At 40.5% G+C, this 18,254-nt stretch overlaps 1 protein-coding gene across 1 annotated transcript; it reads right to left on the bottom strand.

Moving 5' to 3' along the window:
* Positions 1-2,707: 2,707 nt before the first annotated feature.
* On the bottom strand, positions 2,708-12,213 carry rpl11 (ribosomal protein L11). The gene is made up of 6 exons (XM_060942949.1): positions 12,135-12,213; positions 11,292-11,442; positions 11,085-11,191; positions 3,350-3,481; positions 3,002-3,112; positions 2,708-2,784 (listed from the first exon to the last, which is right to left on the bottom strand). Exons 1-6 carry the CDS (start codon positions 12,138-12,140, stop codon positions 2,755-2,757), a joined length of 537 nt encoding a protein of 178 aa, XP_060798932.1. The 5' UTR covers positions 12,141-12,213; the 3' UTR covers positions 2,708-2,754.
* Positions 12,214-18,254: the final 6,041 nt, after the last annotated feature.

Genomic DNA, 18,254 nt, shown 5'->3' with positions numbered 1-18,254 from the left:
TCTCTATTGTGTGTCTGTGGAACAGAACTTGTAAAGGCATGTCTACTCTGACTCACTACCAGAACAGGGATGCTCAAAATACAGCACATTGGCCAGGACCAGTCGGATAAATGTTTGAACTTAACGTTCTAAATTAAAATTACCTTGTGGATTATAATGAAGGGGAAAAAAAAGTTTCTGCTGTTCCATTAAGGGGCAAAATATAGCCATAATTTCAGCTATTGGCAAAACATGTAATCCCTCATTATCAACCAAAGTATATGATACAGTTGTGCTCATAAGTTTACATACCCTGGCAGAATTTTTGCTTTCTTGGCCTTTTTTCAGAGAATATGAATGATAACACAAAAACTTTTTTCCCACTCATGGCAAGTGGTTGGGTGAAGCCATTTATTGATAAACAACTGTGTTTTCTATTTTTAAGTCATAATGACAACAAAAAACATCCAAATGACCCTGATCAAAAGTTTACATACCCCAGTTCGTAATACCGTGTATTGCCCCCTCTAACATCAATGACAGCCTGAAGTCTTTTGTGGTAGTTGTGGATGAGGCTCTTTATTTTCTCAGATGGTAAAGCTGCCCATTCTTCTTGGCAAAAAGCCTCCAGTTCCTGTAAATTCCTGGGCTGTCTTGCATGAACTGTGCGCTTGAGATCTCCCCAGAGTGGCTCAATGATATTGAGGTCAGGAGACTGAGATGGCCACTCCAGAACCTTCACTTTGTTCTGCTGTAGCCAATGACAGGTCGACTTGGCCTTGTGTTTTGGATCATTGTCATGTTGGAACCAAGTACGTCCCATGCGCAGCTTCCGGGCTGATGAGTGCAAATTTGCCTCCAGTATTTGCTGATAACGTGCTGCATTCATCTTTCCTTCAACTTTGACCAAGTTTCCTGTGCCTTTGTAGCTCATACATCCCCAAAACATCAGCGATCCACCTCTGTGCTTTACAGTAGGAATGGTGTTCCGTTCATCATAGGCCTTGTTGACACCTCTCCAAATGTAACGTTTATGGTTGTGGCCAAAAAGTTCAATTTTGGTCTCATCACTCCAAATTACCTTGTTCCAGAAGTTTTGAGGCTTGTCTCTGTACTGTTTGGCGTATTGTAGGCGAGATACTTTGTGGCATTTGCTTGGTTTTAACAGAGCCCCTGATTTTCCATTTGTTAATCACAGTTTGAACACTGCTGACTGTCATTATCAATTCCTTGGATATCTTTTTGTATCCCTTTCCTGTTTTATACAGTTCAACTACCTTTTCCCATAGATCCGTTGGCAATTCTTTTGCTTTCCCCATGACTCAGAATCCAGAAATGTCAGTGGCTGGATGAAAGATGCAGGAGTCTGTCTGGATCCCAGAAACTCACTCAGCTTTTATGCGCACACACTGATTACAAGCAAACAGATCACAGGTGAGGACGTTACCTTTAGTAGCCATTCAAACCCATTTGTGTCAGCTTCTGTGCATGTTATCAGGCCAAAATCACCAGGGTATGTGAACTTTTGATCAGGGTCATTTGGGTAGTTTCTGTTGTCATTATGATTTAAGAAGAGAAAACAGTCGTTTGACAATAAATGGTTTCACCCAACCACTAAGCATGAGTGGAAAAGATGTTTTTGTGTTATCATTCATATTCTCTGAAAAATGGTCAAAGAATCATAGATTCTGCCAGGGTATGTAAACTTATGAGCACAACTGTATATATTTCCAGTTAAGTCAATTTCAGTTCCATGTTGTAAACACTACAAAATGCAGTGTTAGAGAAGCTCAAACATTGTGGTTAACATTTGGAAAATATGTTTCCTTGGCAATGAATTGCAGCCTATTCATGTTTTCCCAGCTAATGAACCCCCCCCCATCCATTAATGCATTCAGAAGGTATTTTAAGCAAAACACCCAACTGGATCTTTTTTTTTTTTTTTGTCCACTTGGCTTAACTGACAATGTAGCCTGTTACCCAAGTCTGACACTCCCAGTTCAGAGGTAACGCAATCATTTTGTGTCGAGTCCATCAACTGGACATGCAAATTTTCATTTATATCCAGTCTTCAGGATCAGTAATATGGCTTCTGCCTCTGTGTTTTAACATCAGCAAGTTACTTGAATGACTTAAATTGTAGTTACCGAAAGCTGACTGGAGAAGTTGCTTAAAATAAATAAATAAATAAATAAATAAATAAAAATAATAAGCAGAACTCATCTTACAAATGAGTGATTTACAGCCTGGAGCTGCTCCAAACCCAAAGATGTTGCTCTATTTAGTGCAATAAGATCCCAAAGGAATGAACAGACCCATGTTTGGCATTATCCTGAGAAAAATGTGGATAAGGACTCTGGAGAACACCTTCATGTTCAGCAAAACTAAACTTCACTCACTGGTTATGGAAAGACAAACTGATTCATCTGCAGCTTTGCAACAGGTGTGGCAAAAGTCTGGAGGCTTTTTTCATACATTTTGTTAAGCACTGAGCTGGCTGACTACTCGGAGTTCACTATAAAAGTTCCGTGGAATTTTAGTAAAGTTGCACTTGCTTGCACTATACACTGTTCACAATGAATCAACCAGAGCAAAGCAGGCAAACACATATCCAGTGCAACCAAAGTCAGTTGAATTGTGTACATGCAGCACACAAACTAAAACCAGTTGGCATAAAGCAATTCATTTAAATATAATGTTAAAAAAAATGGCACAAGGGAGGCAAGACTTGGGCTTTTTGGTTTATTTATTTGTTATAAACAAAGTGGTGGTCCTCTACTTGCCAGGGAGGATAACGCCATCATACTGAAAGACAAGAAGAGAAAGAAAAAAAAGTTTGACAAAACATTCACAAAGTGATGAAGAAAACCAGTCCACAAGATCTCCTGTTTACATTAACATAGGTGTTCTACTCACTATGGTGCTGTAAATACTCATTAACACACTGCTCAACAAAAACACACAGCAATTTCCTAATCACATATAAAGATTAATGGTAGCAACGTAATCCCATTAAACATACCTTTTGCTGGAACCAGCGCATGGCTTCCTCTTTGCGGATGCGGTGCTTGAAGCCAATGCGTCCCCTTTTCCTTTTCTTGTCAGCGATGCTGAAGCCGGGTCTGCCCAGAACCTGTGATCACAAGGCACGGGCACGAAGTGCATCAAGAGCTTTATACCAGATTTGATATTTATACAGAAACCCTTCAATACAGAGCTACAAATCTGAACAGAAAACATAACAGAACATGCGAGCCTTTGATCGTATACTACCCCTAATGCTGCTCACAAGGAACCAGTGGAAAGAATTAATTACATAGAAATATTTTATGCTTTGGAATATATATATAAAAAAAAAAAAAACCCTCACCACATAGAAGTCCAAGCCATAAATGCCAATACTGGGATCATACTTGATGCCCAGATCGATGTGCTCCTGGATGCCAAATCCAAAGTTTCCACTGTCTGAGAAGTTGTTCTTCCTTAACTCATACTCACGCACCTGGAGAAAGCAAGTAATGAAACAATGATTAATATCTTTAGCTCACTCTTATTTAACCCAGCCACATTACACATAATCTAACAAATCTGTCACACAAACACCACATCAGTACTTAAATAGGTCAGTTTATCTGAAAGCTACATTCTTTTTTTTTTTTAAAGATATTTTTTGGGGCTTTTTTTTTTCCACCTTTATTGGTTAGGACAGTGTAGAGACAGGAAATGAGCGGGAGAGAGAGACGGGGAGGGATCGGGAAATGACCTCAGGTCGGAATCGAACCCGGGTCCCTGGATTTATGGTATGGCACCATATCCAACTGAACCACGACGCCCCATGAACGCTACATTCTGAACATAACCAACAAAACAGATTGGGGGGGGTGGGGAGAGGGACACCCACCAAAAACACAGTCTTATAAAACTTAAAAGGAATTGACTGGGATTATGTTAATCTACACAACATCTGTAATACTGAAGTGTGCACAGACATTGGGAGAAAGAAGTCAACACCAGTCATTTACACACACCAACCCCCCCCAAAAAAAACACATTGTGATTGAATAAGCATCCACTCTTGTTGCTGTGAACCCCCCCCAAGTTCTTTGAAAGCAGAATGTCAGTGGCTGAGCTTACAGCAAGTTTATTGGTTCATTTTTGTCCTCTTGTGGACTAACAGACTGGCTCCTCCCCCCACATCTTTCAACTAAAGTACGATCTAAAGGCAATTTTATTTTAGATTCTGCACACCTTTCAGTCCCGGCCTGTGGGCTGTATGCCCAACACCCCTTAATAGTACACATGCTGAAAGTGTTTACATCTAAACAACAGGGCTGGGTTCAAAAGTGTGATCCACGATCCGATATTGATTCACGTTCAAAAAATACAAGATCGATTCAAAAATGTGTGGATCGATCTCTTCCAGGTGGCTATAGGCACTATTTTCTCAACCGCGCAAGGACCGCTATAAAAAGCGGGTGCCGGCAAACGAAACCGAAACTTAAGAACACGAGATGGCTGAAGCTGCACAGCTAAAATCACCACCTGGCCTGAAAGCTGATGTATGGCATTACTTTGGATTCAAACGTTACGAGGACAGAGACGAAGTCGACAGAACAAAAGCAGTGTGCAAAATGTGCCACATAGAGGTAAAATATAGTGCCAATACAACCAATCTCCGCAACCACTTATCCAGGCACCACGCCGACACGGTTTCAGCTAAACCTGCAGTGAATCAAACTGCACTGGAGAAGGCATTTGGTGTTAAATTACATGCACAAACACATATGGGGCTGTTCCTGTCAATAGGGACAGTTTTTACTTTAAAGTGACAATCCAGCAATATCTAAGTAGACCGATAGCAGATCGAATCGGATCGTGACCTTATGAATCGGAATCGAATCGATCCAGGAAATCTGGATCGATTCCCAGCCCTACTAAACAGACATTTCTACTTAGAAAGCAAGTGAAGCACATACTTCAAAAAATTCTATAGGTGAATTTGCTCCTTCAGCCTTAATCAGATTTTAAGTGTTCCTAATAATCAAGTGTATTTTAAGAAATGAAGCAGAAGCAAACAAGCTAGGGCTGTGCAATTAATCGAATTTTGATCACGATTTCGATTTTTGTGTCAAACGATCTCAAAATTCATATAATCGAGTTGAAACGATTATTTTGCCATTTGTCGGGGACGCGCACACGCAATACATTTCCTTCCCACGGGCCCATGCGCAGACTTGCCAACAACACTCACGCGGTGGAAACAGTGTGTGTGTGTCTCTCTATAGCTCTCCACTCACGCAGCTGAAAGGAGGAGAGATTGTGAATTGTTTGGCGTGAGGTAGGCTCGCAAGATGACAGAAGGAGGGCAGAATCGGTTGGTCGACAAAAAGGGACGAAAAACGTCTGTAATATGGGATCACTTTGGATTCGAAGAATCCGACGTGGAACAGAAGCGCATCGTGTGTAAGATTTGCAATAAGGTAGTATCTGCGCCTCTTGGCAACACTACAAACCTCTTCAACCACCTGAAACTGAGCCATAAAGTTATTCACGACGAAACAATAAAAAAAACAAACAAAAAGATAAAGCCGATGCCGCCACAACCAGCAAGACAATGCAGCCATCCATTTCAGCCACTCTCTACAATGCCACGAGTTCAGAGAGGCACAACGCACTCAGCATCCATCGGATATTATTTAGCCAAAGACATGCAGCCTATCAATGCAGTAGAGGGTGGGGGTTTTAAGAAAATGATAAACGAGTTTGACAAACGTTATGCACCGCCCTCTCGAGATTGTGGACAACTGGATAGAATGTACATTTGTTTTTCTCTGTCTTACGTCAAAAGAATATTTTTATTTCGTTTTATACATTGCAAACTTAAGTTTTTCTAGAGTATATTTTCAGTTTGAAAGAAAGGTGAACGTAAATGATCAATAACAGTTTTTTTTTGTTTTAAAGAGAAATGCTGAATAAATGCATTGTTTAAAAAAATCGTTTGAATAATCGTGATTTCAATATTGACTGAAATAATTGTGATTATTTTTTCCATAATCGAGCAGCCCTAAAACAAGCATAAAGTTGCATTAACTCATCTTTGGATCACAAGCTGCAAGGGCCAGCACTGCAAAGACTTAAACTGCAAGGAATATAAAAAGTATACATACAAGCTAGTAACAGAGATCGTGCAGGAACACACAAAAAATAAAATAAAATTTTTAAAAATCCATGTTTCCTCTTATGGGATGTTGAGACCAAATGTGGCAAGAACACTCTGGCTGCCCTGCTAATGACACCGTTTGTGGATGCTCCGTGATGCACAGGACTTGGGCAGCTACAAATTCATCCAGAATGCTTTGCGTTGCAAACATTATTTAAAAAAGGGCCACAAACACACGTTAACTAGTCTTTTTTGTACCGAATGATCAATTAACCTCATGGAATCTTAAATTTGAAGCTAAGAAAATCAACTGATAAAGGTAAACAATGAACAGTTACACTGACATGTTTGGTAAGAAAAATTACTTAAAAGCCATTTGTTACTTGTGTTGATGCTAAATGCGAATTACAGTTTACAGGACACATTTACTAAGCTTGGTCTTTAACCTCAGTGTTCCTTTGTGTGTAGCCTACATTAAAAGTAGCTGTGGTCCTAGCTGGTTTGTGACCAATTACTATAACTGGTTAAATCAGTGTTTTGAACCAATGAACTGCATTCCTACTTAAAAACAAGAGTGCTCCGAGAGCACAATATCCCCCGCTAGCAACTATGCCATAACTCTGGTAAAATGTAACTGAATTAAAGGAACTGCAATATGTGTATTACCGACATATAACAAAGAATCCTGTCAAGTTTCATGAAATTCCTCCAAAAATTGAGAGAAGAGTTGATTTCAGAAGATGAGTACCCTTCCTGGGATGGACAGACTGATATCTCCACGACATAATCCCCCTTTGGGCCTTTCGGCCAGCGGGGGATAAAAATTGTGAGGGAAGTTAATTTCAGAAAAGCAAGCACACCTTGATGAAATTGCCAAAGTTTAATAATCAAGGGCATAACTCTGGTAAAATTTGCCCAAATTAATTTAAATATGCATATAACTGTCATATAACAAATCCTTTTGCCAAGTTTGGTGAAATTCCTACACAAAAATTGTGAGAGGAGTTGATTTCAGAACATACACATTCATGAAATTGTCAAAGTACAACTCTGGTGGAGGCCTGCAGCGGTCCTGACGTGCAAATCTGTCATCCAACCCGGGTATAGACCCTTTTCACGTGACGTCACGACAAACGCGGCCGCTATTTTGGACATGTACTACCAGTAGTTTACCACAGCCAACATTGAGGAACGGCAGCAAAGAAAGTTTTTACTTTCAGCAAGACTTCCATCATGCCACTATATTGTTGTGCACCTGGATGTAGTAACCATCAACAAACAAGGCAAGGGTTATCATTTTATCGGATCCCGACGGAGAAGATGGATAGCGGCCATTAACAGGAAAGATTGGCAGCCCTCGGCATACCAACGCTTGTGTAGTGACCACTTTGTTGGAGGTAAGACGAATAAAATTAGCCAGAAAAGGCATTACATTGCTGTTAACATTCTGTGGTGGCGAGTGTGTAACCAAATAGGTTAAAATAACCCACTGTAACCTCTTTGTTCTTCTGTAGTAGCTATTGTTGACTAGCTAATGTCAACAACATAGTAGCTAGTATGTTACTGTAGCAATGTTTACGTTCAGTCATTTGGATGACCGTTAAAACCTTTCAGTCTCAAGTTTTTCCTTTACTGTATTTACTAGTTTACTGTAATTATGATCCGGCAGCTATTTACACCGGATCCAGTATAAATAGCTGCTGGAGCCTAAGTCCGAGGTTCCGGAGCGCGCTCCGGCTTGCTCCCCCTCAAATTAAGCAGCGCGCTCCGGCTTGCCCCCGGAGTGCTCCGGCCGAGGTTCCCCCTCAAATTAAGCAGCGCACTCCGGCTTGCTCCGGAGCAAGCCGGAGCGCGCTGCTTAATTTGAGGGGGAGCAAGCCGGAGCGCGCTCCGTAACCTCGGCCGGAGCACTCCTGGAGCAAGCCGGAGTGCGCTCCGGAACCTCGGACGTTGGCGTGTATGGCGATGGGTTTTTAACGACATAGGTATACAGATCATGTGGGCTGAAGTCAGGTAAAGACGAGGGCTTCGTGTACTTCCGTACGTCAGCGAACAATCCTGGTGGAAGCAGGTAAACGTCATTCTCTAAGCCTGCTAACCTCAATTTTTGCAAATACCTCTCCCTCTGCTCGCCCTGTAAATGCCCTACGTCGCTGGATAGTGAAGGTGTTTTCTGCATCTCGCTCCTTTCTCTTTTATGTTTTTTGTTTGTCGCCTTCCTCGCATTCAAACTGATTCGAGCCGAAGTCCACTACATGTCCAAAATGGCGGTCGCGTTTACGAAGGTCATGTGACTGAAAAGGGTCTATGGGGCGAAAGACTAATCGAACCATCTAGTAGCTGGTTCCCTCCGAAGTTTCCCCCTCAGAATAGCTGGCGCTCAAGAAAGCTTTGCAATTTTATCCGGTCAAATCAAGGGTCGAAACTGTGGTAAAATTTTCACAAACTAAATTAAATCGCAATGTGTGCATTACTGTCACAGAACAACGCCTTTCGCCAAGTTTTGCAAAATTCCTCCAAAAATTGAGAGTTGATTTCAGAAGGAAAACACACTAATGGAATTGTCAAAAGTATAATTCTGGTTAAATCAAGGGCTGTAACTCTGGTAAAAGGTGACCGAATTTAACAAAATTACAATATGCATATTACTGACATAAAGAATCCTGCCAAGTTTCATGAAATTCCGCCAAAATTTGTGAGGGGAGTTGATTTCAGGTGGTGAGTATTCTTCCCGGGACAGACAGACATTGCCACGACATAATCCCCCTTCGGGCCTTTCGGCCAGCGGGGGACACGTCTTCAAGAGTGAAAATGTTACCAACAATGACGTGACAAAGAACAGGGAAAGCCACCACTGCAATTATTAATTTCTCCTCCATTGCGCTTGGGAATGGTTTGAACAGAACCAAAGTTTAGACGACTGTTCTCTAGTATCCTCTAGAGCAGAGCACTTCTAAATTACATTTGGTTGCTGCTGAACCACATCATAGCTCATCACCATAAAGCTGCCTGGCCTTCAACTCAATTCTGATGCCCCACCGCCCAAAGCACACCGCCAATGGTCATGCGGCTGGTCACCACCAAGAGACACTGGCTCATACAGAATGCGAACGACTTCCGGTTCCTGACACTCTTGCGGTGTTTGGTCTGAACGTTAGTGAAGGGTCAGTAATGAAGATTGTGGGATTAAGATACTGGTGGATATTAGATGTACCTATGATTCAATCAACAGACTCCCTGCTTGTTTTTGTACTATATACTGTTAATTACACTTTAAATCTGAAGGAACTGAAGCAATAAGTTCTTTTGCAGATATACAAACTTTTTCCTCATACTGTGCCATAAGTATACTTTACAATGTTTGACAAAATTAGTGCACTGCCCTGTTTCGAGTTCCTTGGATGAACAATGTCCAAATGATTGAGAAATTACAGGATAAAACTGAACAAATGAATAGAAAAACGATGAGTACACCTGCTTGCAGGCACGAATACTGCAAGATACAATCATATGATTTAAAAAATGTAAAAAAAAAAAAAAGGACTATACAATTTTGAAAGAGAGTTCATTATTAGTGCTGGATGGCAGGAGTATCAGTCTATAGTTTACTGTGTAAACTACAAACACACTTCACGAAAACCTCAGGGAAATTTCTTCCATCACAGAAATTAACTCCTTAGATCTCATCTTTTCTCTTTATATTATAGCTCTGTTGTCATGCAGTGTTTTGAGTTTCTCAGTTTGGTCATCAGTTTGTATTTTTCCTCTCTTCCTGCTCTGTAAAGCATCCTTGTGTTTGTGAAAGATGATTAAAAAAAAAAATCCCCATCAGAAAGCTGTGTTTTAATAGGAACAGTTACGAAAGAGACATCTGTATCTGAAGTCAGGGAATGTCCTCAGTAAACAGGATTAGAAGTTGGGGTCAAAGACCAAATTCAATGACTTTTGGTCATTTAGTGCGGTAGTCTAACAAATAAAAACAGATTTTGAAGTGTTAATGACAAATGTACAGATATTTAAATTAAAACTTTTAAAAATGCTTTACATTTCTGGAAGGAAATTCTAATCAGTGCGTCAAGATTAAAATTACTTTTTTGTGCTATGGGGAAAGTGTTGAGAGCAGAGGACTTGCCTTTTGCACTTGTTCTAATGTACGAAACCACTATTTGAGAAACTCAAGTTATTTCATGGTTGTTCCAGAATATTAAATGTAAAGGTGAACAAAATTCAATGTGTCATTCTTTAATAAACAAGCTGTAAACGTTGGAAACTTGCTGTGGGTCAAGAAAACTAAAAATCCAGAAAAGAATTGCTCCAATTAAAATATGTTTTAATAAGTTCTTGGTAAGATGATATAATAAGCTAAGAGTCAACCTCTCTCCCCCCTCAATACACAACACTGCGACCAACCAACAAATCTACTACATGATGTACCAAATCTGGCAAATATTTCCAAATGATCACTTGCATTTCAGCGTTCTGGTTCACGTTCAACTTCCTCAATTTTATTAACATGGAATCAACTGTGTTTGAGTGCACTCAGCTCCATCATGGACAGACCAAAAAACACCTTGCTGTCTAAAGAAGCAGCACACACTTTAAAACAAAGTAAACTGTAGATTTATTTTATACATTTTGTCAGGCCAAAGAAAATCTGTTTGCAAATAGGAATATTTTAAAATTCAAATCGAGCTGCTGCAAAATGAATATAATCTTCATTTATACATCACTAGTGTTTAATGTGTGTACATGACTAGATCTTGACTTTTGTGTGTTTGTGTGTGTGTGTGTGTGTGTGAGTGAGTGAGTGCAATTGTTTGGGCTGTAACCGATTTATATAATTGCATACAAATACAGCACATTAATATCTGATTTGACTAGCTGTTAATGTTTAACAAAATGGTAAAGACAAGCAGAATGAATAAAACAAATCAATCAATCTCACCTTCAGTCCCTTCTCCAGGATCTCCTCAGCCTTGGCACCACGAACAGTGCAGTGAACTGCAATCTTTTCATTCCTACGGATACCGAAGGACCTCACAGTGTAGCGGGCTAAAGGGACAGAAATTGTTTACAGAATATGCATTGAAATGTTCAGGTAAGGTAAAGTCATCAAGCATGTTCAGCAAGTACATTAATAATAGCCGTTTACCTTTGGAGAAGACAGGAGTCTGGCCTGTGAGCTGCTCCAGCACCTTGGCAGCACGGGTCAGCCTGTCACCGCTCTCACCAACACAGATGTTCAGGCACAGTTTGCGAATGCGCAACTCCCTCATGGGGTTCTCCTTCTTCTCACCATGGTCCTGCAAATAAATCAAACCAGGTTAAAAAGACTTGCCTGGAGAAAATACCTGGCAATTTCACTATAGTAGGCAGATGTAAGCACTATAGAGGTCTGTCTTGCTGTACTTCACGATCATTAATGTACCTAATGCAAGATCATCTTGGTAGGAAGTCAACGTCAAAAACAATAACCAGAACTTGTACTCTCTACAGATCGCAGAGAAAATGCCTTTTTAGACAACGAAATGTGGGAAAGCTAATACACAAGCACTAAAGGTTACTACAGCTCCCACACCAAGCATGCCCGGACATATCCACGACGACTTACACTTCACCGGTTCCAGCTAAACAAACTAGCCCAAACTTCATGAACAAGTGACCTCACAATCACAGAAAGCTCTAGAAACTTCCCTTTACACATTAATAATTGTTCAGTTCTGTACTGTATTCACCGATATTAAGTCACATGCACTGAACCCCAATACTTAGTTTGTGCCACTCGCTCAACACAAGCTAACTGGTAAGCTAACTGCTATACATTTCTTTATCGCTCACTTTATACCACTTCCGTATCAAATACAACAAGATTATCTTAGATCTGACCAAACTCGACTCCGGGTATCAGAGATGTTCCCAAAATACCAGGGGAATAAGCCGATGTTTTCAGATTTCAACCATACACCATTTTCATTTATATTTCATATGCACTCACCGCCATGTTGGATCGCTAAAAGAGGACGTTACGCTTCCGGCGCAGAGTATTTATAGTAGCGTGTTCACCTAAAACTGAGCCGGACAAAACATGCTGTTCGCTGTATATCGTTCCTATATTTTCTTTTACACTGATCTCGGTGTAAAAGAATGTGATTTCGCCTGTTTATCTTATCAATAATTAAGCAATGTAAAAAAAGCAACCCTGTAATAATCTAAACGAGTTATTTAAATGAAAACTGTATTGCGCAGCGTTTAACCCTATAAAGTTAACCTAGAATTATGTTTCTGAAAAGAAACGGTCAAACTATTGGCTAAATCAAGCATGTACTCTTATTTGAAGCTATTTAATTATTATAATTATTATTATCCAAATAATATAAAATAATATAAATAAATATGCATTTATTTTATGCAAATAAATGAAGTTTACAATTATTATTATTATTATAGTTATTGTATTATATTGTACTACATGTGTTTTTGTTTTATGGTAGATACATTGCTTTCTTGAAATATTGAATACATTATGAATAAAATGGAAAAAGTAAAAAAAAAACATAGTAAATCTGATGTTTTGATGGTTTTGGCTTACTCACTGGAGATAAATTTAGAAATTCACACATATAAAACTTGTATCCAAAATGTATATGTTTCTATAAAAATATTGAATCTTGGGTGGCACGGTGGTGTAGTGGTTAGCACTGTCACCTCACAGTAAGAAGGCTCTGGATTCGAGCCCAGCAGCCAGTGGGGGCCTTTCTGTGTAGAGTTTGCATGTTCTCCCCGTGTCTGCATGGGTTTCCTCCGGGTGCTCCGGTTTCCCCCACAGTTCAAAGACATGTGGTTAGGTTAACATGGGGAGGCCTTGGGCTGAAGTGCCCTTGAGCAAGGCACCTAACCCCCAACTGCTCCCCGGGCACCGTAGCATAGCTGCCCACTGCCAGGGCCGTCGACAGGGGGGGACAACCGGGTATTTTGTCCCGGGCCCAGGCATGAGGGGGGGCCCAGAACTGGTCCCTCATGAAGATGCCATTAATCATTCTGTTTCATTTCAAAATGTGTTGATTTGGGGGAGGAAAATGTGCTATATTTGCATTCAATGAATGATTTCTGGTTCTTTTGCCTTTATTGTCTTCGAAAATAGATTCAAGAACCCACCTACCACCCCTAATGCAGAAACGGCTTGGCCTTTGATTAAGGCGCCAAATAACACGGCACTATAGAGATCTTGTAGTCACGTGACCGGAAAGTACACAACCGCCATCTTGTCGGTCAAAAACACCGCTGAATACTGCTGCACTCGTGTACAGAATGGATCAATTTCAACCGACGGACTACACGGCTCATTTTTCTAATGAACAGATAACTAGATATATGTCTAAAATAAACGATCTACAGATTTGTGACCCTTATGGCTTACCGGACGGAGTTTTCACGACCGGTTTTGAACTGCCAGCGGAATACCCAGACGTGTATGATTACCTCATTAAAGATGCATAAGTGGGGTCCAAACGGACCCCAGTGGTAGTTTTGTTGCAAAATCTTTGTCATTTTACATTTATATTGTCTAACCTTCCATGTATTCCTCAAATAGGGTGTTTTTGATATGTTCTCATTTGGATTTGTATGTATAGTTTTTTTTTCTTTTAAGTTATTTTATATTTTGTATCAATACCCAACTTTTCCATAAGTGGGGTCCAAACGGACCCCAAGCATTTTATATGGAGTTTCGGTTGATATCCCTAGGAACTTTTTATTTTTGTCACCTCTGGTTGTCAGGAATACATTTGTTGCCGATCAACACAACTGCTTACATTCTCACCACCCTGAAGAGCATTTTTACTCAGCAACACACATGTAAGTATTATCATCAGTTTTATTCGCCATACAATAGTCCTAAAATGTTAACTTATTTTCAACATCAATGAATCTTGTGTGATTGTGTTGTTACTGCATACTTATGTTGTTCTATACTTATTTTTATTACACTAGCTTACTGTGCTAACAGTAAAGTACGGCTTCCAAACTGCAACCTCAATGATGAGAAAACCTTGAAGAAAAAGGGAAGAGGGACATTTGATGTCAGAGTGGAGAAGAACCACAACATTTGTGCTGTGACATGGTATGACACCCGTCAGGTGACACTTGTGTCATCCTTTACTGGCCCAGAACCAGTGTAAAAGTTTAAACGTTGGGACAAAACTGCCAAAACATTTGTGGAAGTTCAGAGGCCTAACATCGTGGCGACCTACAACAAAAACATGGGGGGAGTGGATTTGCTGGACTCATTTGCGGCCAAGTACAAGTTTCCTCTCAAGTCCCATCGTTGGTACATCTACATCTTCTGGCACACAATTATTCTAGCTGTGATCAACGCTTGGCTCCTGTACAAACGGGACTGCAAGGCCTGGGCTATTCCAAAGAAAGAGATCCTGATCAGGAGACGGTTTCAGGCCCAGTTGGCATCCTCCCTTATCCTGACTGGCACATCTGTCCCAGTGCCAAAGCGAGGGCGGCCATCCTCAAGCCCTATGAGTTCTCCAGCTGCTAGGCCCTCTAAGAGGAGAAATGCACACCCACCAACTGATGTCTGCAAAGACATGACTGGGCATTTCCCCCATCAAAGCTGATGGGGGAAGGTGCAAACAGTGTGCTAATGGCTACACTAACACTGTTTGTATGAAGTGTGATGTCCGCCTTTATTTTTCAGAACAAAGAAACTGCTTTTTGGACTACCATAGGTAAAGAAGGGAGACGTAAAAATGCATCTTAAGTTTGTTTTCAGATTTGTACATACAGCATTCATCCAGTGTTTTTAAAGAGTGGAAATTACTTTTTTTGAATAAATTACTTGTCATAAAACAATATAACGTCTGACTATTATTGTTGTTGTTTGTTGTGAAGATACAATCACTTCTGTGACCCTTTATCAGCAGGAAAGTGAAGACAAACACACCCAGATCATTTACAGTGTGTGAATGATGCCAGTGAAATTCTGCTACCTACCCTTGAGAGCCAACGTTGTAATTTTACAACATTTCCCCAAAAAGTTGCTAAAATGTCAAAATTAAAAAAGAAACACAATTTTTGCATCAGAGCCTTCCTAGAACAACATATATTAGGTTGAAAAAAATTTTTTACACTTTTTTTCTATATTTGGGTGTTAAGGGGATAAGTAAGCATGTAAATAAAGTGCATGAGAACATCATACAACATCATACTGTTGTCATTGTGTCATTACTGTTTCTCTCATCATTCTCTCCACTGGAGAATATGTTATCCTCTGAGATACCGCTATACGGATGAGCACACACACACACACAAATTCAACTGTACATGTACAGACATACAAAAATAAACAAACAACAAACAAATTCACACAAAACAAACACAAACAAACATACAAAGTGGTGAATGAACATGTCAAATATCAAAATATGGCATTAACAATCAACTCTGAACAACATAAAATCAGTTTCCACTCAAAAATGCCCTAATTCCAATTGGGGTCATTTTGGACCCCACTCATGGAAGAGTGTAGGTCTGGTCGTCCATGCATCTAAGGGTTAACTTTCCCTCGCTGTTCAGTGGTGAAGCACTGCGTGCCTATAAATCTCTGCACAGTTATCTTTACAGAAATTCAGGATTTGTCAGCGACTCAGATGTGGCATCTTGTAAACAAAATAATCCTCACTGGATGGGTAAGTCACTTAAGTATTGAGTATAGCACTGACCAGCCGATTATAGAATAGAATAGAATAAGGTAATTCCAAATCGTCCGTGTTGTTTACATGGATCTGGCGTTGGAGAGGTAGAGGCTTGGCAGTGGAGATTTGAGTAGCTGTTTGTATGTGTATATGTATGTGGCAATCATATCCAAATGTTTTAGGCACGCTTGCTGAGCTGCGCTGAGCTGGACTCCGGTTAGCTGAAAGCCCGTGGAACGCTGCCTCTTGTTAATTAAACCTTATTTTGTTGGAAATCATCCCGTGTAGATACGACGGCATGTGAAATTGCCAGCTAGATAGAGTTTAATGTAACGAATGGGCTATAAATGGGGTGTTTTGAGGTTAGTCTGTTGCAAAACATTAAACTTTCGCTTAGACTGGATACTCTTCAAACAATTCCCTTGCTCAAGTGAAAAATGATAGGCCTGTATGAAAAGCGCAATTAATGAAAGTAGCCTAATAAGCCCTAAATGAATAAAACAATCTCTGTTTTATTGTTGTTGCTTACACGTTAAGATTTTGAAATCTTCTCGGTCCAGTTCTATATCCAGGGAACGTTGTAATCCTTTTGGTTTATCCGTAATAAACGTGTCAGCCCCCAGGTCAGATAGGCTAATGTTACGTGGTTGGGAGGGTGTCAATTTTTTTTTGTAACATTCTAAATCGAGTACGGAAAGGACGTTTATGAAAAACAAGACAAAAAAATACACTGAAAAACTCACTGTACACATCACTAGTGGTGATGCTTCTATGTTCAGATTTTGGGAAAGCCATAACTCCGTTCTCATTGAGGCCCAGTTCCATCCCGTAAACAATCATTTTGGTTTATCAACTACCTGTGCTCAAACATGTCACAGGAGAGGCTCAATGGGCTGGCTATGCTCTCTATAGAGCGCGAACTTGCAAAGAAGCTGGACTTCAATGACCTTATTGACGACTTTGCCACAGCAAAAGTCCGGCGCATTGCATTTCGCACCTGAATAGTTGCAGACTAAGGAAATGTTCAAACTGTAAATATGTTGAAATGTTGAAATAAAATGGTTGACTGTTATAATGGGCTTGGAATACCTGTTATTTAAGGGTTGGAGTGAATGGAGACTGTGAAAAGAGGGGTTGGGTGTGGGTGGTTGCTGTGTGGCGATGTGCGTGCGCGCGTATGTGTGTGTGTGGGGGGGGCACTCAGATTATTTGGTGGGGGGGCCCACTCAGATTATTTTGTCCCGGGCCCAGCCAAAGCTGTCAACGGCCCTGCCCACTGCTCTAGGTAGGTATGTGTGTGTGCTCATTACTCACTTGTGTGTGTTCACTGCTTCAGATGGATTAAATACAGAAGACGACTTTCACTGTGCATGTGACAAATAAAGGCTTCTTTGTGACAATATTCATTGTTAAAAGCGCTATACAAATAAAACTGTTTTGGACTGAATTGATTATTATACACTAAGCATTTATACCAGACATATATTAGGCTAATAATATGGTCAAACTAGAAAAGCACTCGGAGAGCGCAGACCTCCGCCAAGAATCCTTTAAAAAAATCCGGGATCCAGAAGGTGAGCCGGATCACCGCCAAAATTTAATGGATTGTTACTTGTGCCCAGTCACACCTCTGGAAAAAATTTCAGAGCAATCCGTTCATTACTTTTTCCGTAATATTGCTAACAGACAAACAAACAAACAAACAAATGCTTCCAAAAACATAACCTCCTTGGCGGAGGTAATAATAATAACTAGAATGCATTTCTGGAGAAAATGCGAAAGTGTGCTTGCTCAGGTGGACCGCCATGGCGACCCGGCAAGAGAGGCGACCGCACGCCAACACGACAAGTTTTGTGTCAAAATGCGAAAGTTTGGCCAAGACACAAGGTGGATTCTCATATGGAGATGACAGGCTGGCAAGCTTCTTTACAGGGACATCCCAGAGCATCACTAACATGAAAATGTAGATGTAATTCTAAATCCGTAAAGAGATATGACCCAAAACACGTTTTTGCTCATTGTGGCGCCCCCTAGTGGCCAAATGACACCAAATGTGATGAGGATACATGAACTGGTGCCAAAAGTCATCTCAACAAATATGGTCTTGATATGTCAAAGCGTTTCTGAGATATGAGCCAAAATACGTTTTTGCTAATTGTGACGCCCCCTAGTGAACAAATGACACCATATTTGATGAGAGTAGTTTGGATGGTGTCCAAAGTCATGCCACTAAATATGGTCTTGATGCGTCAAAGCGTTTCCATGATATGAGCTCACTTCCTGTTTGGTGGCTTCGCCATCGAATTTGATTGGCTGCCACGGGCGAACGCTTCAACGTATGAGAGCGAAACGAATATTATTCATTAGGCATGGACTGGAGATCATGTGTGCCAAGTTTCATGATGATCGGA

The sequence above is a fragment of the Neoarius graeffei genome, chromosome 16 (genome assembly GCF_027579695.1).
Source record: "Neoarius graeffei isolate fNeoGra1 chromosome 16, fNeoGra1.pri, whole genome shotgun sequence".
NCBI lineage: Eukaryota > Metazoa > Chordata > Actinopteri > Siluriformes > Ariidae > Neoarius > Neoarius graeffei.
This window is presented reverse-complemented; position numbering and strand designations above follow the sequence as displayed.